The following is a 25,403-nucleotide window of genomic DNA, read 5'->3' as shown; positions in this document are numbered from 1 at the left end:
TTTAGAACACAAATCATATGTACAGGCAAACCTTGGTTTAGATTAAAGCTACTTGCCTGCTTTCATATTGGAGGTTTTTCAGCCAATCACAAGTCATGGTTTATATATAACTTAATATAAAAAGACATCTCTAAGCTGAGGTTGCAGGTAGTCAGATTTCAACTGAACATCAGGAAAAACTTCCTAACATCAGGAAAAACATCACAAAAATCTTCCTGACTGTTAGAGTGGTATGACAATTGAACCAATTCTCTAGGGAGGTGGTGGGCTCTCCACCACTGAAGGTATTCAAGAGGCAGCTGGACAGCCATTTGTTGGGTATGCTTTAATTTTGATTCCTGCATTGAGCAAGGGGTTGCACTCGATCTTTTAGGGCCCTTCCAACTCTACAATTCTATGAATCCCATTTTCAGAACATTAACACTTCCTTGTAAAAAGGGGGGGAAAGGGTAGACAAAGTTAGTATTGGCTTTCAAGGAGTCCTGCAGATTCACAGAATGACAAAAAACAGTTCCATCTAACAAATAAACCACCCCTTCCTTGTCCAAGTGTGAGATCCTGTTTTTAAAGACAGACATATCTCATACATTATACCGGCTACTGGCCTTTCTTCTTCATCCCCACCCCATCCTCCCCTAACTTTTCCAGTTTATTCACTCTACTTGTGTTTGTTCTGTTTGTTGAGAGAACGGAATCAAATAGCTCAGAAAAGCTATGAATAAAAAGAGACGTAATTTTTAATCTGTTTTGAATTTGTCATCTTTTAATTTTGCTTTCTTTCTTTTTTTGGGTTATGAAGGAGAAAATAAGCTCCTGTTCACTGGCGACAGACTTCCGACACAGGTCACAAGATCAGAGAGCCACACACACAGGCTAATGGGGCATATTTCTGTTGGAAGTGGGGCAAGAGCAACTCCTGTTTTGTTCTTTTGTTTATGTTCCAGAAGGGAGATAGAATTAAGGTCCTCCAGATGGCTAGGCTTGACTACCTTTACCTGTGATGCTCTGACTGATTTCCTTCCATCTTTAGACTGATATGCTTAGGGAAGTTTATCTGCCCCTCCTCCTTCCACCCTTTCCCTTCTTCTCTTTTTCGACTGTCTGAGAGAGAGAAGACAGCTTTGTCTCTGCTCTCTCTCTCCTGAGCTATGAGGGCAACTCCCAAACCTGGGCATTGCACCTCCAACTTAGTTAGTTAGTTAGAACTAGGTATGCCTTTCCTATCTACTATGTATTTCTGTAAATAAAGTAGCTTTTCTTATTTTACTAAGTCTTAAGTCTCAGTGATCCTGATGCAGGGTAAAAACCTACTTTCTTAAGTAAACGCACACACTGGCACACAGGATCTCAGACCGTTGCCAATCTCTGCTAATATCTATACTAATTTACATAACAAAGGGTTATGGCTGGCTCAGTAAGCTATGTTGAATTGCAAGTTGTGCCTAAAAGCTAAAAAGGTTAAATACTGTGTGTGTGATTTACAAAGACATTGAAAAAGGAGACTAGGCTAGAGAAAGAAAAGCAACAAAAGATAGGAAAGGATGGCTGAAGAATCAACACTTAAGAGAACATCCTGAGGCTGGAGAAGGACAATTACATGGTTTGGAGTCTTCGAATGACTGCACTCCTGCAAGGAGAGAATCTGTATGAAATTCTGACCGATCCTGAACCCTCGGCAGAGTATGAAACTGGGACAGCATCCTGGAGACGTAAGCATGCAAAACTGAAATCTCTTATTTCTGCACTATCAGATGAGGCACTAAATGTTTGCATAGGAAGTAAGCAGAGCTTGGAAAAGTTACTTTTTTGAACTACAACTCCCATCAGCCCAATCCAGTGACCATGCTGGCTGGGGCTGATGGGAGTTGTAGTTCAAAAAAGTAACTTTTCCAAGCTCTGGAAGTAAGAATGTGAAAGAAATGTGGCAGAAGCTAGAAGAAATATATGACAGAAAGTCTAAAAATCATGTAATGTATCTTTACAAGGAATTGTTTACTCTGAGTGAGGCAGACAGTCAATACACACCTAGAAAGGTTCACAAAACTGCTCCGAGAACTGGAGAGGTTTAGAAGAAAAATTGATGATGAGATGCAAAAAGCATTGCTCCTGAGCTCTCTCCATGAAAGTCATAAATTAATTGCTTGTGTGCTACAACAGAATATGAATCAGATTATATCATATTTGAAGGACCAGGATTTTAAAGAGAGACAGGAACAAACTCTGTCTGAGAAGGCAAACCTTACCATGGGCAGAAAAAACAAACAAACAAAGAATAGGTAGAAAGTATTATTAAAGCTAGATTAACTAAGCACATAGAAGAACAAGCCTTGCTGAAGCAGAGTCAGCATGGCTTCTGCAAGGGAAAGTCCTGTCTCAGTAACCTATTAGAATTCTTTGAGAGTGTCAACAAGCATATAGATAGAGGTGATCCAGTGGACATAGTGTACTTAGACTTTCAAAAAGCGTTTGACAAGGTACCTCACCAAAGACTTCTCTGAGGAAGCTTACAGTCATGGAATAAGAAGAGAGGTCCTCTTGTGGATAAGGAATTGGTTAAGAAGCAGAAAGCAGAGAGTAGGAATAAACGGACAGTTCTCCCAATGGAGGGCTGTAGAAAGTAGAGTCCCCCAAGGATCAGTATTGGGACCTGTACTTTTCAACTTGTTCATTAATGTCCTAGAATTAGGAGTGAGCAGTGAAGTGGCCAAGTTTGCTGACGACACTAAATTGTTCAGGGTTGTTAAAACAAAAAGGGATTGCAAAGAGCTCCAAAAAGACCTCTCCAAACTGAGTGAATGGGCGGAAAAATGGCAAATGCAATTCAATATAAACAAGTGTAAAATTATGCATATTGGAGCAAAAAATCTTAATTTCACATACACACTCATGGAGTCTGAACTGGCAGGAGAGAGACCTCAGGGTTGTAGTGAACAGCACAATGAAAATGTCGACCCAGCGTGCGGCAGCTGTGAAAAAGGCAAATTCCATGCTAGCGATAATTAGGAAAGGTATTGAAAATAAAACAGCCGATATCATAATGCTGTTGTATAAATCTATGGTGTGGCCGCATTTGGAATACTGTGTACAGTTCTGGTCGCCTCATCTCAAAAAGGATATTATAGAGTTGGAAAAGGTTCAGAAGAGGGCAACCAGAATGATCAAGGGGATGGAGCGACTCCCTTACGAGGAAAGGTATTTGGGGCTTTTTAGTTTAGAGAAAAGGCAGGTCAGAGGAGACATGATAGAAGTGTATAAAATTATGCATGGCATTGAGAAAGTGGATAGAGAAAAGTTCTTCTCCCTCTCTCATAATACTAGAACTCGTGGACATTCAAAGAAGCTGAATGTTGGAAGATTCAGGACAGACAAAAGGAAGTACTTCTTTACTCAGCGCATAGTTAAACTATGGAATTTGCTCCCACAAGATGCAATAATTGCCACCATTGGATGGCTTTAAAAGAAGATTAGACAAATTCATGGAGGACAGGGCTATCAATGGCTACTAGCCATGATGGCTGTGCTCTGCCACCCTAGTCAGAGGCAGCATGCTTCTGAAAACTAGTTGCCAGAAGCCTCAGGAGGGGAGAGTGTTCTTGCACTCAGGTCCTGCTTGCAGGCTTCCCCCAGGCACCTGGTTGGCCACTGTGAGAACAGGATGCTGGACCAGATGGGCCACTGGACTGATCCAGCAGGCTCTTCTTATGTTCTTAGAGACATGAGTCATTGCCCGAATCCACAGGAGGGCACAGAACACAGAAGGAAGCTCCTTTTTAAGTGCAAATCTCCAAATCACCTTCAAAGAGATTGCAATAGGTGTCAGACACGAGCAAAGCCTGACTTTAAACAAAGACAGACTGAAAAGGCAAAAACAAAGGCTTCTAGTTACCATGTATCCGATAAAAGGAAAGATGATTATAAAAACAGATTTTTAATCGATTCAGGCTGTACAACCCACCTAATAAAAGATAAAAAATTGTTTTAAGTATTTTAAAAACTATACTAAGGAAGTAAAAACTGCTTCTGGAAATAAATTCCACTCTCAAGGAATAGGCACAGTCCAACTGCTTTGCAAAACGCCAGAAGGCAAAAGACAGCTTGAACTTAAAAACTGCCTACAGTATATGTTCCAGATTTTAAAGACAACTTAATAAGTGCTACTAGAATAATGAAATTGGGGAGTGAACTTTATATGAGTGGAGAATTTTGCCACGTTCTAGATGAAGGACAAATATGTTGCACTGCAAAATTGAAAAATGGACTTTTGCATTTAGAATACTTTGAAGCTATGCATGCAAATATGGTCAAGGAAACCTGTAATTCTGAATGTTTGCATATTTGGCATAGAAGAATATGTTTGCATATTTGGCATAGCCAGAGTAAGTGCTCTAGAGAAAGAGAATTTGGCTAGAGGCATTAAAATGGGACAATGCAAATGCACACAAAGATGTGAGTGCTGTATAAAGACAAAAAGTGTGAAACCAATATTTCCTAAGAAAAGTGAGAGGAAAACCAAAAAGCCTCTAGAATTAATTCACACTGATCTTTGTGGGCCAATGAAAGTGCCATCCCATGGTGGAAACTTATACATGCTGACTTTTATAGATGACTACTTGATGTATACTACAATGTGCCTGCTAAAAGAGAAAAAGTCAAGTACTTGAAAGATTGAAGGACTATGTCCAACAAATTTGGCAGAAAGCCACAGATCATAAGATCTGACAATGGAGAATATGCGTCCAGGGCTATGCAAGACTTTCTCTGTGAAGAAGACACAGAGCACCAAACTACAGTTGTTTACAGTCGGGAACAGAATGGGGTCGCGGAACGAATGAACAGGACCCTTGGACAGATGATTCGTTCTTTTTTGGAAGATGTACAGTTACCACAGAAGTACTGGGGAGAAGCAGCGGTTTCTGCCACCTACCTGCAGAACCGACTTCCTGCATCTGCAACCAACAAAACACCATTTGAACTATGGCATGATAGGACACCAAGTGTGTTTCACCTTCATGTATTCGGGCGCAAGGCCTTTGTGTACGTCCCGAAACAAAAGAGGTCAAAACTTGACAACACTGCCAGGGAAGTAATATTCATTGGATATTCTTCAACGCAGAAGGGATAAAGAGTAACAGATCCCAAAAATGGCGAATGTACCATTGGTATCACCTGAAGGGTGATTTTCTCAGGTAGTCCGACATGTTCCACCTAGCGTCCGAAGGCAAGAATGGATCGAAGTCAAGACCTGGGGCATCGAGACCCTCCCACTCCAGTTCATTCGTGACGAGACCGAAGTCAGATATATCTGAAAGACAGAAAAGGCCAACGGGCCTACCAGCAAGGAAACATTGTCCCAAATAATGGCCCAAAGATTACAAGCATATTAACAGTTCCAAAAGGGTCTTGACTTGGTTAAATAGTTTAAACAGTATAACTTTGAACAGTGATAATTTGCAAGGTACCAAAAACCCAAAACTCCTCCAACAGGGAGGGCCATGATGTCGGACTACCTGAGAAAATCACCCTTCAGGTGATACCAATGGTACATTTTCCTCAGGTAGTCCGACATCATGTGCGATGTACCAAAGCAGCCCCTAATAGGGAGGGACTACTTGTCATAAAGAACTTGGTGTAACACACGCCTCCCAAATGAAGTATCAGCCAAAGCGTAACGGTCTATCTTATAATGTCTTATGAAAGAATTTGGGGTAGACCATACAGCTGCTCTGCAAATCTCTGCCAGAGGGGCGTTGGTTGCGAAAGCAGCCGTAGTGGCTGCTGACCTAGTTGAATGCGCCGTGATATTACGAGGCACTGGCAGCTGAAGAGACTCATAGGCCAATGCAATGCAGGCACGCAACCAACAAGATAACATAGAACTAGCCACCTTTTTCCCCAGAGTACGAGGATGAAAGGATACAAACAGTGAATCTGTTGACCGTATGTCCTGGGTTCGAGACAGGTAGGTCTTGAGGGCCGTCCGGACATCTAGTGAATGCCAGGCCTTCTCCAGTGGATGGACAGGATTCAGACAGAACGAGGGGAGAATAATGTCCTGGTTACGGTGGAACGCTGAATCGATCTTGGGACGGAAGGAGGAATCCAGACGCAATACCACTGAGTCCTTATGGAAAATACGGAGATGGCGGGCCGAGGACAGTGCCCCCAACTCTGAGACTCTTCTAGCAGAGGTGATCGCCACGAGGAACAAGACCTTGAAGGACAAAAGTCTTAATGGCACTGATAGAAGGGGCTCAAAAGGAGGACACTGCAGGGCTTGCAGGACCCTCGATAAACTCCATGAAGGAAAATGGCGACAAACTGCCAGCGAGAGTAGGACGGCTCCCTTCAAAAAACGTTGGACAAGTGGGTGTGAGCCCATAGAAACAATAGGAGATGTGACAGAGAGGATAGAGGATATGGTGGCAGTGTGGCGATGCAAAGTGTTAGGCTTAAGCCCCATCTTCAGACCTCTATGTAAAAATTGCAGGATCTGTTGAACAGTGGCCTGAGATGGTTGGATGTTCTGAGAGCCACACCAGTTAAAGAAGGCAAGCCAAGTGTTCTGGTTGATACGAGAGGTTGACTGTTTTCTAGATGCAAGGATTGTGTCCACAACCTCCTGACAAAGTCCTGAACAAATCAAATGTCCCCGTTCAAACGCCACACTGTCAGATTGAGCCATGCGGGGTTCGGATGCCATATCAGACCCTGAGAGAGGAGATCTGGCCTGAGTGGCAACCTCCAAGAGTCCATCACTGAAAGGAAGAGTAGATCGGAGAACCACGGTCGGCGAGGCCAGTATGGGGCTATCAGGACCAGACAGGCCCTTTCACGTCATATGTCGTCCCAGTCGAAGAGATGAGACGCTTCCGTCTGGAGGAGCTGTGACCTGGTTCCCCCTTGCCTGTTCAGATGAGATTTCACACAGGTACTGTCCGTGCGAATCAGAACATGGCACAGAAGGAATATAGGCTGAAAATGCCAAAGGGCCAGATGGGCTGCTCTCAGTTCCAGCCAGTTGATATTCTGATTTGCTTCTGTGGTGGACCGGATGCCCTGCACAAACAGGGAATTGCAGTGGGGGGCCCATCTGGACAGACTGGCATCTGTTATTACAGTTCTGTCTGGTTCTCGGAACGGGGTTCCCTTCCGGAGATTGTCGACTGTCGTCCAGCAATGGAAAGAAGCACGGAGAGACGGATGCAGGTAGATTGTCCGGTGGTTGGATGTGGCAATGTCCTGTTGGAAAGGGAGTAAAGCCCACTGTAAGGGTCGAGTGTGGTGTTAAGCCCATGGTACGATGTGGATGGTTGAGACAAACTTGCCCAGAGCCCTTGCCAGAAGCATTATGTCCGCTCTTTATCGACCTGCGAGGTGGAAAGCCATCTCTTTGATGGCCGTAATCTGATCTGGTGATAAAAAGACCATGGCCTGTGTGGTGTCTAAAATTGCGCCCAGATGTTGCAGTCTCTGAGTGGGCTGAAGTTGACTTTTGTTGTGGTTGATGAGCCAACCATGGGTGCACAGAACCATGAGGGCAGAGCGAACGTGAGAGAGAGCCAGATCCCTGGAACCCGCCCGAATTAACAGATCGTCCAAATACGGGAAAATGTGAACACCTTGGAGATGGAGAGAAGCCACCAGGGTGAGCAGCACTTTGGTAAAGACTCTCGGGGTCAACGAGAGTCCGAAAGGCATTGCCCAATATTGGAAGTGACGGTGGCTGAAGGCAAATCGCAGGAAACGTCTGTGGGCCGGGCAGATGGGCACATGGAGGTATGCTTCCTTCAGGTCTATGGAAGCCAAGACGTCCCCTTCGTGTAGAGCCTCTATAATTGACACCAGGGACTCCATCTTGAACCGTCGATATTTCACGAAGCGGTTGGCAAATTTGAGGTCTAACACCGCCCTCCATGACAGATCTCGCTTGGGAACTGGAAATAGGAGAGAGTAAACCCCTTGCGCTCTCTCCTCCAGTGGTACAGTTTCTATTGCAACTATGTTGAGAAGACGAGCTATGGCTTCCCGCATGATCCGGCGCCTGTCTCGAACTCTGGGTAGGAGGGAGGGAGTGAACCTGTCTGAAGGGGTCATCCAAAATTCCAGTTTGTAACCATGAAGGAAGAGATCTTTGACCCAAGCGACCCATGTCAGACGCAACCAGTGACTTGCAAACAGTAGCAATCTGCCCCCTACAGGGAAAGCATCAGTATTGTCTGCGCTGACGAGCTCCCCTGCCATATGATGAAGTAGAGGCCCCTTGACTTCCCCGGTTCTGGACTCTGCCCTGGAAGCGTTGTCTATTCCAGGTTCCCTTGGAGGAGTGGAAATCAGAAGACCGAAAATCGTGGCCCCATCCCGCAGGCCGCGCTCCTCAAAAGGGCTGAAAGGAGCGGTATGGGGTGAAACGTCTAAACGTCCTACAATCCTCTCTCTTGGAAGTGGCCAATACTGGTCTTCGGCTGTCTTTAGGGTCTACCAAGACCGCCTTGAGAGCTTTGTCTCCGAAGAGTAAAGACCCAGAGAAAGGCGCCCTTGACAAGTTGCCCTTGGCCGTAGAGTCAGCGTCCCAGTGCCTGAGCCAAAGGGTACGCCGAGCTACCACCTGTGAGGCTAGGGCTCGCGCTCCCAGCTGAGTGGCATCTAATGTTGCATCGGCCACGAATGCTGCAGTCTTATGTAACTTGATCAGGCCCTTTCTGAGCTTTAGAGGGTCTGGATTGGGATCATCCAAGAGTTCGTCCAGCCACATCATAGATGCTCTAAAAAAGATGGAAGCTGCAGCGGACGCCTGAACGGTGAAGGTGGTAGCTTCATGGTTTTTACACAGAGCGTAGTCCATGCGGCGTTCAAAGGGGTCCTTCAGTTGCAAGCCCCCTTGTTTTGGTAGGAGGGATCTCGAAATCAAACTAGAGACCGGCTCATTGATGCCTGGGACATTCAAGTGATTCATGAAGTCAGGGGCCAGTGGATAGAGTCTCTTGGCCATAACAGAAAAGCGGTGTACCTGCAGAGGGTGATCTAACTCTTCCTTGGCCAATTTGCCGATGGGGTCTGGCACAGGAAGGTAGTGAGCTGTTGTTTGGGAGATTTGAGGACTTTGGCCCCTTTCATTGGAGGAGTGGTAGATTCAGGCTGTAGAGTCTGAAGACCTAGTGTGCCCAAAACTCTACGAGTGAGGGGAAGAAAGCCGGCCATATCAAATAGGCAATAGGACGTGTCCTCCTGGAGTTCTGCCTCATCGCTCCATTCATCTCCCTCGGCCTGAAGAGAATACTCTGGATCCTCCAAGCCAGGAATCTCATCTCCCATCCTGCCTCTCACAACATCAAATGGGTTGGGTGAGGGAGGAGGTACCTCATCAGTACAGCCACATGGAGCCGGAGCACAGGAAAGTCGTTGCTCACTGAGCTGGAGTAATGGAGCTGTTTGGGCTCTCAACTGCTCTCAGGACAAAAAGGGCAGCATATCCTTCAACTGCAACAGGAATTCAGGGGAAAACTGCAGTCCTAGTAAAGAGGCGGGCGGTTGCCCTTGTTGAGGCACAGCAGGTGATTGCCCTTGTTGCGGTACAGCTGCAGGGGGCTCACTGGACTGGTGTGGCAAAATAGATTGAGAGGGGCAGACCACGGGCTGGTCAGGAAACCCCTCAAAGTCATCCTCAGATGACCCAGCTGGGGAATGAGAGAGGGCTGTCAATCCTCCTTGGCCAGCAGCCTCAGAATGCGGAACAGAAATGTAACGTGCTCGCTTGTTAGGACCGTGGCTAGACAGGTGTTTGGTTTTAGCCACAGCCTTGGAGTGAAGTCTGGGTTGTTTTTGCTTAGCAGACTTGTGATGCGTAGTCTTGCAGGGCTGCTCTGCCCCAGACAAATGTGCCTCTGGGTGTTGATCTGCCATTATACACGTCCAGAGCTGCCGTATATATACCACCAACACACGCACAGTGGTGAGGGGTGTGGTGTGGCGAGGAACTATCACCAGCACACGCACAGAGGTGGGGGGTGCAGTGTGGCGAGGTATTTTAGTACACGCCCACAAGTGGGTGAGGATGTACAGTCCCAAATATGCAGCTGCTGTGCAGATAAGTCCCAATGCAATCAAGTCATGTGGGAAAATAGCTTGGTGCACGTCCACAGGTATAGAGATGAGCCTTGCAGGAGGTCTCTATAAATTAAATTTAAAATAAAAAAACTTAAGAGAGTCTGACTAAATAACTACAGTCAAAGCAAGCAAGGAACAGAAAAGGCGGGAAAAGGGGGGGCAAAACAAAATGGCGCCTGCGAAAGGCGGGAAACTTGAAAACAAAATGGCAGCCGGGAAGGAGAAGGAGCAATGGCGGGCAGGCGAAAGGGCTCTGCATGCTACAAACGGTCGGAACTGACCAGTAACAGCCACAGAGGGAGCCAGGTAAATAGTTAGCAAGGGCAAGCTGCTAGCAGTTCCTGCAAAAATAAAGCGCAGCCGCCACAGGAGAAGCTAAGCTGGCGGTAGGAGCTGGAGGCAAGAAAGGGAAGCCGCAGCTGCAGGCTCCCAGACAGGCTGCTAAGCTTTTTTGCAAACGCCACCCAAGCCTGGATGAAATAAAAGCAGAGGTAATTTACAGAGGGGAGCCGCAGCCGCGCGCTCCCAGGCAAGGCTCGTGTCAGGTAAAATGTCTGAACTAAAAAAGGGAGGGAAACCGGCAGCCACCGGAGCCCCAGACCAAGCTGAGGCGAGGGTAATAAATTGAAAGTGGAGCCTCAGCCGTGGCTTCCAACAAAACGGCTGAAGAAAAAAATCAAAAGCACTGGTGCCTAGAGGAGAGGCTGAGGCAGGAGGGAATAAACTGAAAAAGGGAACCGCAGCCGCGGGTCCCAGCCAGGAGCCGTCTCACGGGAGAGAAAAACCCCAACATGAGAATGGCAGCCACCAGCACCCCCAACAAAGGCACTTAGGAGGGGGAGAAATTCAGGCAAAAAAGCTGTGAAAGGGAAGGGAGAAAGGCAATCAAAGCAAAGCCGCTGCCGCCCAGGGGAGACGGAAGACGGCAGCAAGAAAAGACAAGGTTGTAAAAGGGGAGCCGCAGCCATGGACTCCCAGTCAAGGCTAGTTGGATGAGAGACGTCCGAGGCCGACGGGGGGACAGCAGTCGTCGTAACCCCCAACCAAGGGACTAAGGGGGGGGATAACAAACAGGGGGAAAAACCCCCAACAAACGTCCCAGTCAAAAAATAAACAAAAAATCAGAATAAGAACAGTTAAAGAGGAAAGGGGATGACAAGACAAAGACGCAATCAATCCCACACTATCACTGGCAAAACACACAAAAACCTGAGCTAAAAACTCTACACTAGAAGATCCAAATGCCTCGGTATGAAGGCAAGAATGAACTGGAGTGGGAGGGGCTCGATGCCCCAGGTCTTGACTTCGATCCATTCTTGCCTTCGGACGCTAGGTGGAACTATATCCCACATGATGTCGGACTACCTGAGGAAAAATTGGAGTATACAGAGCTGTCCACTTTGATGAAGGAAAGTGCGAACACCAACCAGAAGGGGTGCCACACAAAACAGATGACAGCAAAAGGAAGAAGTTGAGTTATTCTTCCACCATAGAAGGTATGACAAGACACCTGCAGAGGAAGGCGAGGAGTCTGAGCCACAAGAGGTAACTGAGCCAGAACAGGCAACAGAGACAGAAGGAGCAGCCGAAGCGCCAGCACCCAGACGCTCTGAATGCACCAACAGAGGTGTACCACCAGAGAGATTTGCTTACCTCGTGAGAGATGAACTGCCAGAGCCAGAGACCTGAAAAGAGACTGAAGCCTTATCCAAAGCTGAAGCTGAGAGGTGGAGACAGGCAGCTAAGGAAAGCTGGAAGCTCTACACAAAAGTAAAACTTGGACACTGACCAAGCTTCCTCAAGAAAGTAAAGCTGTAGGCTACAAGAGGAAATTCAAGAAAAAGCCAGATGCTAAAGGAAACATTGAGAGATACAAGGCAAGCCATCAGAAAATGTCTGTATATCAGTACTGTTACCAGGCCACATGTGGTGGTAGCAGTGGGATACCTGTGCAGAAAAACCAGCCCGCCAACCAAGAAGGACTGGGAAGCAATCAAGGATGCAACAGACTCATGGAGTCAGAACGACGTGAAGTACCATTTCATTAAAGATACCTACCGCAGAGGACTACTCAAGATGGAGTATTGTCCAACAGAAGACATGACTGCAGACGCTCTCACGGAGGCGTTGGGCAAAGTCAGACATTGTAAGCTTCGAGACAAGATGAACCTCGTGGGCTGAACCAAACACTTGTTGAGAAGGGGTGTTGGAAGTGGGGCAAGAGCAACTCCTGTTTTGTTCTTTTGTTTATGTTCCAGAAGGGAGATAGAGTTAGGGTCCTCCAGATGGCTAGGCTTATTATTTATTTATTTATTTGCTTTCTTAGGTAAACGCACACACTGGCACACAGCATCTCAGACCGTTGGCAATCTCTGCTAATATCTATACTAATTTACATAACAATTTCATGGTGCAAAAAAACACAAGGAAAACTGGAATTTGGAATTCAGTGACTGGCAGAGTATCATCAAGCCAGCACAGGGAATCTTTTAAGCCTGGCTAACTGTTTCTTAGATCACCTTGTATGATGCACTTATTCATTCAAGAGCCAACTCACTTGATTGATTTGATCCACTCTTCTTTTTCTTCAGGGGTGGGAGCAGATATCCTGTAAACCACATGGTTGCCTTCTACCACTCTGCCATCAGCTTCCGTCTTGCAGGCTTTAATGACTTGCCCCTTGTGGCTGGGATTATACAATTCAAAACAATTCTATGGAAACAGAAAAAGAAGCCAGTACTGACACTATAATGTTAATCACTTATGCCAAATGCAGGAATTAGGTCAACCTCAAAGGTAAGTACAAAAAAAGATACAAGCCCACAACTGCCTGTCCATACCCAGTTGTATGTTTCGGAAGCAGACATGCAACAAGAGCTTTGCTTCTCAATTTATTTAGATCATTTAAGGTTTATATCCTGCTTTTATATTAGAATAACCACCAGAGTGGTTTATAATGAAAATGATAAACAGTGTAGCAAAACAAGATTTTTTTATTACACATTCATTAACAATAACAATTAAACAACAAGAGATAATGCCATTATAACTTCAGCAAAAATACTGTAAAACAGCAGCTGTGGGACTGAAAGCTATCTTGAATCTTTTTTTAAAAAGTCTTTACCATCTGTCAGAAGATGGAAGAGAAGAATCCTGGCAGATCTTAGCTGCAAGACGGTGGTGCCAATGCCAAGGAGGCCTTGTCTCTTGTATTTGCCCATCTAATATGATGTATAAACAAAAGAGAACAGGGCCTCTGAGGTGGATCTTAAAGGGTGGGCAGATTCATATTGGAGGAGGCAGTTTCTAGGGTAACCTAATCCTAATTCATTTATGGCTTTAAAAGATCACAACCAGATCGTGTTTAGAAACAAATTGCAAAATGCAGCCTCTAATTTTTAAAAGTAGTGGCTGGATAAAGCTTGGCACATCACAAACATGGGAAAAACTAACCCTAATTAAAGAGTAAGCAAAAAAATCAGACTAGCCCTGGGAATCTCTTTGCTAATCTGGGGATATACTTTCTTCACTTTACTTAGACAGCAAAAAGGTATTTTCCCAGCAAATATTCTATGCTTTAGACTGAGTAACTCTGGATTTTTATTATCTTTGTGTCATTTTTCTTGTCCTATTCAGCCTGCTCTGATCAGAGGCTTCTTATTGTACATTTGTAATTTTCTATTTTTTTCCCTAAATTTAAACTGAAAAGAAGAGTTACAGAGAATGAGTAGTTTATCTACAAGATTGGATTATGGTACAAAGCCATTGGTCTCATTAAGACAATATGGTATCAGGAAAGCATTCCACCAAGGATACCTCCAGTACAATAACCAAATGAACAGGAGCTGATTAAGATCAAAGTTGTGCTCTTATGCAACATATCTGCATTTTATAGGAGAGGTTCCTGGGATAATGGTAACTCATGAAGAAGGTGAAGGCCTTACTGGTTTTCTCGGATCCTCAACTTCTCTTATGCTGAGATTTTCCAATGGGATAATTCCTCTGGGTTCTTTGTCCTAGAAGTCCAGGAAAGACAGTGCTCAGTAAATAGCCTCAAGTTATTTGCACTTAGGTAACATTATGACCTGTAACAAGACATACTCACTGTTGTGTATTCAAAATAATACAGGCAATTATCTGTTAGTATAAACCATCTCCTTTTCCATGTTTTCACTCTTCCACCTGTAAAGACATAAGGCATCCCCAAGTTACACCAGCTTCATGCCAAACATCTTTGCTCTAAACAATAAATGGTAATTGGGTTAATTTGTTACTTCATTAAATGGTTAGGCTTGTCAAAAGACGGGTTGAAGTGAACAAACAGATGAGCCAAGGTTTAATGAATGAAAGGGGTTACTGGGACTCTCCTTCTGATCCTATGTATTACAGGGTGATGTTGCTGGAATGTCATCTCCATCACTGCATCTGAAATGGAAATGCCCCCCCCCCCAGTATGATCAATGTTTTTTCTTATCAAAATAAATAACCCAGGATGCATTATCTACATTTCTAACTCAAACAGTGCTGGTTCAGACATTCAGCCTGCAAGTTAACATTTTGTACTGTGAGTATATGTTGTAGACATACAAATGACATTGTGCATGACCCAGGCATTTGTGCATGGTATACCTCATCTTGGGAGCAAGCAAGCCCTGCCCCATACAAATTATGTCATGTGAGAGCTGATTATTTGTATATACAAACATAAAGCATGAGTCACCCGACATCCATGGACTTTCCACTTGATATTGGCCAAACAGCACAAATCTGAGTATGCATCACTACATCACCTACATATGACATCTGCATGGTGCTGGGTATGCTCATTTCTGAGGACCAAACTTATTCTCCACCACATGGACAACGGCACCTCTGAATCAGTGTAGACCAGGTGTGGGGAACTTTTGGGCCTCTAGATGTTGCTGAACTACAACTCACATCAGCCCTGCAAGCGTGGCCAATTGCCAGGAATGAGGGGAGTTGTAGCTCAGCAACATCTGGAGGGCCAAAGGTTTCCCACACCTGGTCTAGATTCTGTCTCCAATTAGACTATAGTTCTCTCCTATGTTAATTTGGGGAGGGGGGAGGAGAGAAAAATTAGGGACAACTTTTCATATTCCTCTAAGAAACAGAGTAATTCTCTCTGTTCAGATCAGATTCTGAAGATACATGAAAGGGTAGAACAATTATATTCAACTCCATGAAAAGAATAATTGTATGCCCAGACACTTGAAATGTCTCAAGAGGTTTTGTTTTAAAGATGAATAAGCTGCTTCACAACATGCTCAAAACAATGCAACTAATAAACAACTCAAATAGAACCTTAAATGTTACTATAATAAAGCTACAACCCTACACACACTAACCTGAAATATGTCCCACTGAACATAGTGGGACTTACTTCTGAGTAAACATACACAGGATTGCACTGCTAGCCTATTACAGCTAACAGGCTATATACACCAGTATATCATCAAGGGAGCTCATCTGCCTAATATGCAAAAGTCAGCTTGAATGCACACTGACTGGAGATCAACGTGTACACCATATTTCTCACTAAATTTCCTGTGTATCTTCTTCATATATGCACATAACTTGTGAGAATTTAGCCATGCCTTTAAAAAGAAATACAAGACACTCTCAAACCGCAAAAGAGCTTTTATTCAGCATGAAGTGGTAAACCACAAAGACCCCAACTTCCCTTCCCGGTGCATGTTAAAGGTATAGCGCTCTTATCTGCAAGCTCACCCTCAGAGACTAACACAAAATCTCACAAGGCTATTTTAGAAAAGAACTTTGCAGAGGTCCTTGCTACTCAGAAAAGATTCACAGGTGACTTACATTGTATAGTCTTTAGGAAATCATCCCCAACACACACACACTCCTTTTAAGGACATAAAAAGAGTCCTGCTAGATCAGGCCAAAGATCGATCTAGTCCAGCATTCTGTTCTCTCAGTGGCCAACCAGATGCCTATGGGACACCCACAAACAGGACCCAAGTGCAACAGCACTCTCCCCACTTGTGATTTTAAAGCCATCCAAGTCCGCGGCCATCACTGCCTCTTGTGGGAGTGAATTCCATAGTTAACTATGCACTGTGAAGTACTTTCTTTTGTCTGTCCTGAATCCTCCAAAGGGCATACTGTGATCTGTCAGGGAAATTCAACATTTTAAGTTTGCTTCTGTTGTTTGTTTGGGACTGAGTTAACTTCTACTGATGTTATGTTGTGTTACTTGCATTATTTTCAAAACTTTTTATTTGTGATGGTTCGACAACTAGATACAAACATACAAATATAATCTAATCAATGAAGTTAATAGGGCTGAGGTATATTCACCACCTTATATGCTTCTTATTCTACATTAGTTCACTGACAATAAGACTGCAAGCTCCAATCTGTTTTATCACTAGCCAATAATAACAGAAGCACCACTCTACACACAAACATGTAGTGGAAGGCTGGGGAGTAGTCCCCCCCCCATTTTTAGCATGTGTATTTCACGGTCAACAAGTGGTAAAAGTATAAGGAGTACACAACCTCAGAAATGTGTGATAAAGAAAATAAAGGTCCAGCAAATTTGTTCTTTTATGTTCAAAAAGTATTCTAAATATTGTCAAACCTCAGGAGGAAAAATCATATAGAGATATGTCTTTTGATGCTGTCAATACATAGGCTTGGTTTCTCTGCAGTTAAAGAGATTTTAGGAGATGCATCACCACTTATGCATCATCCATTTACTGGTTATTTAATCTCATTAGCCTTCACTGTCAGCACAGCTTATCTTGTTACTGAACCCTGTGAACATCAGGCTCTCATTAAACAGTATGGTTCACCTAAGGATTAATCATCTCAAATGAATCATGTCCAGGGCAAGGCCATAAAAGTATCTACAGCTGTTCCTTGCTCAAGAAAGCTTTGTGTCCATGAGCTTGTTGCTGGCACAATATGTTGCATAAATAAATAAATAAAACACAGGTATATGTTGTATATCCTTTAGTTTCATCACACAATCTGCAATGTAAACTCACAAAATTAAAGGCTATAGTATATTATGTCCAATACAATTTTAAAAGCAAAAAGGATTACAGGACCCATCAAAATCATCCAATGGGAGGGCCCATAGGAGTCAACCAGTGCTCCTCTTACACATCGTTGACAGGGTATTTCTAGTTTTCTACCAAATACAGGCCTACATTTCATAGTCCTAAGGGGAAGAAAACACCCAACAATGTTGGGTGTGGTCACCAGGCAGAAAGAGAGGAAGGGTGAGATCGAGACCTTCAGGAAGTCAAGTTGTTATGTTGCTCACACAACATAAGGGTCTCTAGGAGTTAACCACATCTTGATCCTGGCCTCTTAATTCAATGAGTATGAATTAAGTTTGATCAAACTCCTACTCAAAATTAATGGCAAAGACTACAAACTTGAGCTAGATGGAAAAGATGGTGGCATGCTGACAAGAAAAAGCCAACATTAGCATATGATTATCTCAGTTTGGAATCCAAGAAGGGGCAAGTCAATGGAATCCAATCCAATCACAGTCAAGTCAATGGGTGTCAGGGCTGAATTAGCCAGTATACAAAAACCAACATGTCCTGGTGTAGCATAATTATCTTGGAACAGCCTAACACAATCTGTTGCCTTCCAATTAGCTGCAGAAGACCACAAGGCTAAGCTATCACAAATGTATCTGTGTATTTTGAGTCCTGACACAGGAACCTGATAAAGAACCCAGCATTTTGATGAACCGCAAGCAGGGCTTTTGGCCCCCTGGCTGTTGTGCTGTGGGGTGCCGCAAGGTATCATCTTGTCCCCCATGCTGTTTAACATCTATATGAAGCCCATGGGAGCGGTCATCCAGAGATTTGGGGCAAGGTGTCAGCAGTATGCTGATGATACCCAGCTCTATTTCTCTGTAACATCTGAATCGGAAGAGGTCGTGCAAGCCCTAGACTGCTGCTTGGACTCAGTGGTGGGCTGGATGAGGGCCAACAAACTGAGTCTGAATCCTAGCAAGATGGAGGTGCTGTGGGTTGGTGGTTCTCAAGTTCGGATAATTGGTCAGTTGCCTGCTTTGGATGGGGTCATACTCCCTCTGAAAGAGCAAGTTCGTAGTCTTGGGGTGCTCCTCGATCCATCTTTGTAGCTAGAGGCCCTCAGTGGCTAGGAGTGCCTTTTACCTGCTTCATCTGGTAAAACAGCTGAGGCTGTTTCTGGACCGGAATAGCCTGACCACTGCTGTCCACACATTGGTAACCTCCAGGCTGGATTACCGTAATGCACTCTATGTGGGGCTGCCCTTGAGGTTGGTCTGGAAGTTGCAGCTGGTGCAAAATGTGGCAGCAAGACTGCTCAGTGGGGCAGGGTATTGGCAACATGTCACCCTGCTGCTGAAAGAATTGCACTGGCTGCCCATTTGCTACTGGGCCAAGTTCAAGGTTCTTGTTTTGGTGTTCAAAGCCCCATACAGCTTGGGACCAGGATACCTGAAAGACCGTCTTATCCCTTATATATCCAGTCGATCATTGCGCTCTGCAGGTGAGGGCCTCCTGCAGATACCATCTTATCAGGAGGTCCATTCTGCACAACATAGAAAACAGACCTTTAGTGTGGCGGCACCTACCCTGAGGAACTCCCTATCCTTAAATATTAGGCAGGCACATCTCTGTTATCTTTTCAGCGCCTATTGAAGACCTTCCTCTTTCAACAAGCCTTTTAAGTTGAGACCTTATCCCAGTCTGCTTCTGTGTTGGAATTGCTTTTTAATATGTTCTTAAACCTCCTTTTTAAAAATGTTTTTAATCTTATAAGATGTTTTGAAAACTTTTTTTAAAGAAACGTTCTTAAAGATGTTTTGTTTTAATGTGTTTTAAAGTTTGTTTTTATGATGTTTTAAAGTCTTTAGTGCTTTTGTTTGCCGCCCTGGGCTCCTGCTGGGAGGAAGGGTGGGATATAAATCAAATAATCAATCAATAAAACAGTAAATGAGGTAGAAATTAACAACTACCATGTCATTGTAAAAGAGTATCCTGCACAGCGAACATTTCCACAAAATGCTGGTAATAACCTGCTTCATAAAAAGGACACCTATGTGGGACAAGTAGTTGACCCTTTCCATACAAGAAAATTAAAAGGCTTTGGGATAACACCATTGACATAGACTGATAGCACAGTACAGCCATCCCCAACCTGGTGCCCTCCAATCATGGCTGGGCCTGATTTGAGCTGTCATCCAAAAAATCTGGAGGGCACCAGGTTGGGGGAAACTGTAATAGTAGAAGACTGGTTACTCCCCCACTCTTTCACATTCTAGTTCACGTGGCCTATTGCAAAGTAGTTCCACTTCAGTCAAAGCCTCAGAGAGGAAAAAATAAATACCAGAAACTGAGCACAAGAAGAAATAATTAAATCCAGACCTCAGTTGTTATGTACAACAAATGCTTTAGTACTAGACAGTTTAACTGGGCTATTGCCATCAGACACTGTTATTAGAAGACAAAAAACATTCTGGTACAGAAGAATTACATCCCAAGATCTGTCGCCTGTGAAATCTTTGTCCAGCTGGAATGTCTACTAAAAGAAGCAGAAGTAAGGATTTTCTTTCAGCCACCGCCCCCTCAATTGGCCCACAATTAACTCTTATGCAATGCCTACAAACTGCCCAAAATAAACTCATGTCTGAAGCTAGCTTTTCCCGGTTTGCAGTCTACTTGCAAGCATACAATTTCTCATGCTATCATTGTTATACATTATAGAAGGTGGTTGATCTTGTGTAATGTAAAGCTAGCATCTGAACACTCCTTCATAAAACATCACACCAATGAACTGATTCCAAACTTCTTTGCAGGTTTTTGAAGATCCATATACTGGAATACAAAATGCTCTATCTGTTAGTAAAACTAATTGCTTCTAGCCGAGCCCAAGAACTGGCAGAGCTCATTTATCCACATTAGGAAGGGAGCAGGGAGCCCACCCAGCACATTATACCACTCTCCCCATTGCCCCGATTAAGAGTAAGATAGCAGCATTTCAGCTGATACAGCCACTTCCAAAACAACTCAAGAACTTTATAGTATTATAAAATAAGCCTTGAACATTTTTAAAGTGTCTAAAAAGCACATTCATCCAACTTCTTGAAACAGAGGCTCTCAAACTTTTTTTTGGGCTTCCTTCAGTAGCAGAGATGCAAGGCCAAATTTTCTTTGCCTCAGTATTGGAGATCCATCAGTAGATCCTGCAGCCTCATACTTAGGGCTCATCCAGATGACTTCAAAATGTGTGAAACGCCTGCTATGTGTGTTCATTATTTTTCGGTCGTCCAAATGACGTCTTGTGCTGTTACGCATTTTCGCCGGTTAAATCCGCTCCTTGCAATACCGGCAAAAATGTGATTTGCTCTTTAAAATCGGGAATCATCCACTGTGCCTTCAGGAGTTAGGATGCAATACCGCGGACTTTACAGCTGATGGGCGGTTCTTGAGCGTTTCCCCTTGCCCCTTCTCCTCATTCCAGCCAATCACGTATCTGCACTTTTGCGCAGGTGCGAGAATAAGCCTGGGAAAATTGAACCAATCATCGCAATGGTGGGGTGTTGGGGGGGGGGTCTGCAACTACTGCACAGATGCATTTTATTTTTTGCCAGCCTGCAAACTGGGTGGCCACTCTGGGTGAGATCTGCAATGCACAGCAAGCGAGAAAGTGGGGTGGTCAATTTCAGCCTGCCTCCAAAAGCTTTGTCAATTTCATTGTACTTGCTGGGGTTTTTGCTTCAAATCAGAAAAGCATACATTAGTTTAAGTGTAATATCGCAAATACAAACTTAGAAAAGGGCTTCTAGTCGGTTTCAAGCCTGCTGGAAAGCTTTGTCAATTTCATTCTCTGTGGGAAGGAAAGGGGGGGTGACAGTTTCTTGCTTTTTTGGAGAAATAAGTGCAATTGCCAGCGAGTGTATCTCCTTAAATATCAATAAAGGCAGAAAAGCATACATTCGTTTAAGTGCAATATCGCAAATACAAACTTAGAAAAGGGCTTCTGGTCGGTTTCAAGCCTGCTCCAGAAAGCTTTGTAAATTTCATTATCCGGGAAGGAAAGGGAGAAGGAGGGGGTGTGACACGTTTCTTGCTTTTTTGGAGAAATAAATGCAATTGCCAGCGTGTGTATCTCCTTAAATATCAATAAAGGCAGAAAAGCATACATTCATTTAAGCATAATATCCCAAATACAAACAAGGTAGGCATGAAACCGACCAGCAACCTTTTCTTCCAAGGCGAGAACTCCTTTACAGCCATATTGTGCTTCGTTGCAAAGGGGGAGAGGAGCATATGTAATTTTTTTGCTGACCAAGTGGTTGATAGGGGGAGGTTTTAGAGGCGGAGCTTGGAAAAAGCAAAAAAACGCTGCGTGTGCAAAAAAGCGGGTTTTTTTTAATTGGGAAAGAACGAACTAAAAGGCAAAGTGAGGACTATCAGATGACAAACCGAATATGGAAACCGTGGATTATCCCGCTCCATTTGGATAAGCCTTTAGAATCACAGAGTTGGAAGGGGCCTATAAGGCCATTGAGTCCAACCCCTTGCTCAGTGCTGGAATCCAAATTAAAGCATACCCGACAAGTGGCTGTCCAGCTGCCTCTTGAATGCCTCCAGCGTTGGAGAGCCCACCCCACCCCAGGGAATTGGTTCCAGTGTCGTACCACTCTAACAATTGGGAAGTTTTTCCTGATGTTCAGTTGAAATTTGGCTCCCTGCAAATTGAGCCTATTATTCCATGTCCTGCACTCTGGGACGATCGAAACGATCTACCTTCATCCTCTTACACACACACACACACACACCCTCTGAGCAGACACATTTCCCAAAGTCACCCACATGCACTTAAACATATATCCAGATTTTTCCCCTGCAGCAGGGAAAGCACCAAGTCCATGATTTCAGCTACTCCTGTTCCATCTACTAGTATCACTCACCCAGTAATGTAATGGCGAATTCAGAAGCGCAGAGTCCCTCCATGACACTCACAGCCCCGCCCCTCACAGCCACACCCCCTTTTTAATTTCTCTCATCTCCCTTGCTCTCCCTGTTGTCTCTCAAGTCCACACTCCACTACAACAGATGTCCCTAGGAACCAATCAGCATGAAAGGAGAGGCTGTATGTTAGCTACTGAGAAGAGTCTTCTCAGTGGCTGACTCACCTTTTACTCTGCTTGGCTCCAATCAGCACAAAAGGACAAGGCCTCTTCTTAGTGGCAAGCACAAACCCTTTTCATGCTGATTGGCTAACACATAGGGACCTGGCTGGGACCCTGCTCCCAAAAAAGTAACTGGTTACAACCTCCCACAATCCTGGATGACTACCTCCCTGGGACTCACCTTTTCAGATGATGGAATTGTGATGTTCCTGATTTGTAATGTAAATATGGTAAGTGCTGGTATAATATAAGACATATGGTAAGTGGAGTGAGTGGGGGGGGAGTACATGGGCTGTAGAATGCTGGATGATTGGCTGAGCGTTTGAATGGCTGGAAGTATAAATGAGAGGATGACAGTTGAATCGGGGTGGTGTTTAGGTGGTGTTGTGGTGGTGTTTTGTGGTGGTGTGTTGGAGAGGTTGGTGTGGAGAGTATAAGGTGGCTGTTCAGAGAGTGAAACAGGAGTTCTGAGGCAATTATTAAGAAGTAAAGTACATAAGAGAACATATATGAAACCATACACTTGTCAATAAAGTCTTAAGTAATCTTGTTATTTCTAACGCTTAATAAATATTTCTTGGTTTACTAAAAGCCTGATTCTTCAGCTGGGATACACAATCCAGGGGGGATGGCAGAGTAACCAAGGCTGAACAGTAATTGTATTGAATGGTGGCAGCGGCGGAGGAAAAGATATTGTATCCAGTACCACAGAGAAACCCAGAGCTGTAAGCTTCAGAGGCAAGAGGCTGCAGGGGGGGTTGGGAATTACCTATACCCATAGACACAAGATAGCCAGGCAGAGACTAAGGCACAGTCTATAGGCTATAAGGGATACAGAGTGTTGGGTAGTGTGGCCTAGCAGGGGGATCTTTTGAGATCGGTGCTAGTGCGGTGAAAGGTAAAAATAAACCTGACGTTCTTGACTGGGGGTGACCAGAGGTGGGCTGCACATCATAAGGTGGGCCTGACAGTGGTAAGACATCACTAGTGGTCACAGGTGGGGAAGGACATCACAGGAATCCATCCACATTCCGGCCTAGCAAAATCTGAACTCCATAAAGTGGCATAAAGGTTTCTTGAGAACTTGATCCTCTGCTATGAGGCTCCTGAGTTGTCATCACCGCCACCACCATAACCCATGTAGGTTAAGTATCCCATTTGGGGATGCTGATGTGTGGAGAGTCAGCAGTTTTACCAGATGCTTCAACCAGGTGTGAGGAACCTGGTTAAACATTTCAAATTTCACATGGCATACTCTTTTAGTTCAGTAATCATTTACAAAGCAGCTTTATACTAGGAGAATACAAACATCTTCTGGCCAATCCCTCTACTGAAAAAGTGCTGAGGGAGATTCATTGCATCCTTCACCTCTGCCATCTTAAATTCAACAGCACCCAGAAGCTGCTTCTAAAATAGATTGGGGTTAGGCCTTTAAATCATCATTTTAAAACAAACAAGACAGAAACAAGTTCTGAATTCACTGGTAATCAAAGTCTGCTCTTTGGCGAGACTGTCTTATTAAGATTGTCTGTAACTAAGCTGCTTAACATTCCTGAATGGACTCAGCACACTTTGGCCCTGAATCACCAACAAGCTACCAAATATTTCAGATTCCTACTGACTTAGGAGGTCTCCAACTTTGTTCAAATTATAGAATCATAGAAACATAGAATAGTAGAGTTGGAAGGGGCCTATAAGGCCATCAAGTCCAACCCCCTGCTCAATGCAGGAATCCAAATCAAAGCATTCCCAACAGATGGCTGTCTCTTTAATAATAAATAAACTCTTTAACACACATATGCAAATGAGCATGGAACAAACAGACTTCTGGGTTTATTATACAGTTCAGATGAAAAAGCTTGTTCAAAAAGTGGGTGCTCTAACATCTTAACACAAAATCCTTTGTGCAAGAAAACAATATTTCTGAACCATGTGCTGGCTGTACGAAATAAACCTTCCTCTCAGATTTATTTCCTGTGAGATGATTCCAGAGCTTTTCTTCAGATGCAACACTGTGCTTTTACCATTTATGTAAACAGCTCTTCATCTCAACAACCAACCGTGAATGTTTCCACTTCCTAATCCAACAAACTCCAGTCCAGATAAATCCTCTGATAAGCCCATGGCATTTAACCTTTAACATGATTATTTTTAAGGCTGAAATAGCTCTCTGTGACCCAAGTACAACCAAGCAGACGAACCTCCAAGAATTTATTCAAGCCTCCCACAGAGGCATCAAAAGTAGAAGGGAAATGTACAATAAACTTGGCTAGGGATATAGAAAGAGTATGTCAGATTATACATACAGTACATGGGGGCACTATACTTAGCTCACCAACTGCACAGGGATCAAGCTGCACAGAACTGGTATTGAATGTCAAGGTGGTCAGTTGCTAAGCATTTCAACAGGTGAGCAAACAGCTAACATTTTGCATTCTTACACATCAGCAGAATCCCATTGGCTTCACCAGACTAAAGTTAGTGACATTAAGTGACAAGCATGGAAATCCCACAAAAGCTGTAATAAAGGAATCTGAGCAAGAAGGAGGAAAGGGGGGAGGTAAAATGAAAGAGAGAATGAGCAACAGAACAAGACAGAGGGGCTTGAAACCCATCAGTTACGTACCTCCTAATGCAGAATAAGCAGACAGCCAGTCACAGAACAGAAAGGTGATAGGTCATAGGCCATAAGGAAAACAAGAAGGCACATTTAAACCACTCGTTAAAAAAATCACAGCCAAAAATCAAACCAACAGAAATGCACAAGTACAGAAAAAGAAACTAAAGACATACAGGAATAACCTTTGGAAGAAAGGTATTTTTTGTGTGTGTGTTCACAAAAAAACTAATTGTGAAACAACATGACAGCTGCCTTGGGAATGGTTTAAAGTTAAAGAGAACTGTAATTTTATCACTTTCTGCTACTTCTAAATAAGGTAAGGCTCTCCTTCGGCTGAGATTTTCAACCCAAAAATGCCGGAAATCAAACTTCACTAAAATCACTAATTTGGAGACGGGGAGGGATAATAAAGCAGTAATAATACAAAATAATTGTGTTAAGTGGTTGGCAATACTTTCAGAGTAAATATTTTGAACAGAAGCTAATATT

The 25,403-nt window shown here is 43.9% G+C and overlaps 1 protein-coding gene across 5 annotated transcripts in view; it reads right to left on the bottom strand.

Annotated features, from left to right (window-relative positions):
* Nucleotides 1-25,403, bottom strand: part of CYTH3 (cytohesin 3) — a 137,120-nt gene that overhangs the window by 7,596 nt on the left and 104,121 nt on the right. For all 5 annotated transcript variants that reach the window (XR_009759363.1, XM_061599346.1, XM_061599343.1 and 2 more), the window contains 3 exons: nt 14,210-14,286; nt 14,049-14,120; nt 12,662-12,816 (listed from right to left, as the gene is read on the bottom strand). Coding sequence is in view for 4 of the 5 variants with exons in the window: in XM_061599346.1 (XP_061455330.1) it covers nt 12,662-12,816; nt 14,049-14,120; nt 14,210-14,286 (304 nt within the window). In the remaining variant the exon portion in view is untranslated. The remainder of the gene's footprint in view (nt 1-12,661; nt 12,817-14,048; nt 14,121-14,209; nt 14,287-25,403) is intronic.

This window comes from Rhineura floridana, chromosome 17, assembly GCF_030035675.1.
Source record: "Rhineura floridana isolate rRhiFlo1 chromosome 17, rRhiFlo1.hap2, whole genome shotgun sequence".
Lineage (NCBI taxonomy): Eukaryota > Metazoa > Chordata > Lepidosauria > Squamata > Rhineuridae > Rhineura > Rhineura floridana.
The sequence above is the reverse complement of the archived record's forward strand: the minus strand, read 5'-3'. Positions and strand labels throughout refer to the sequence as shown.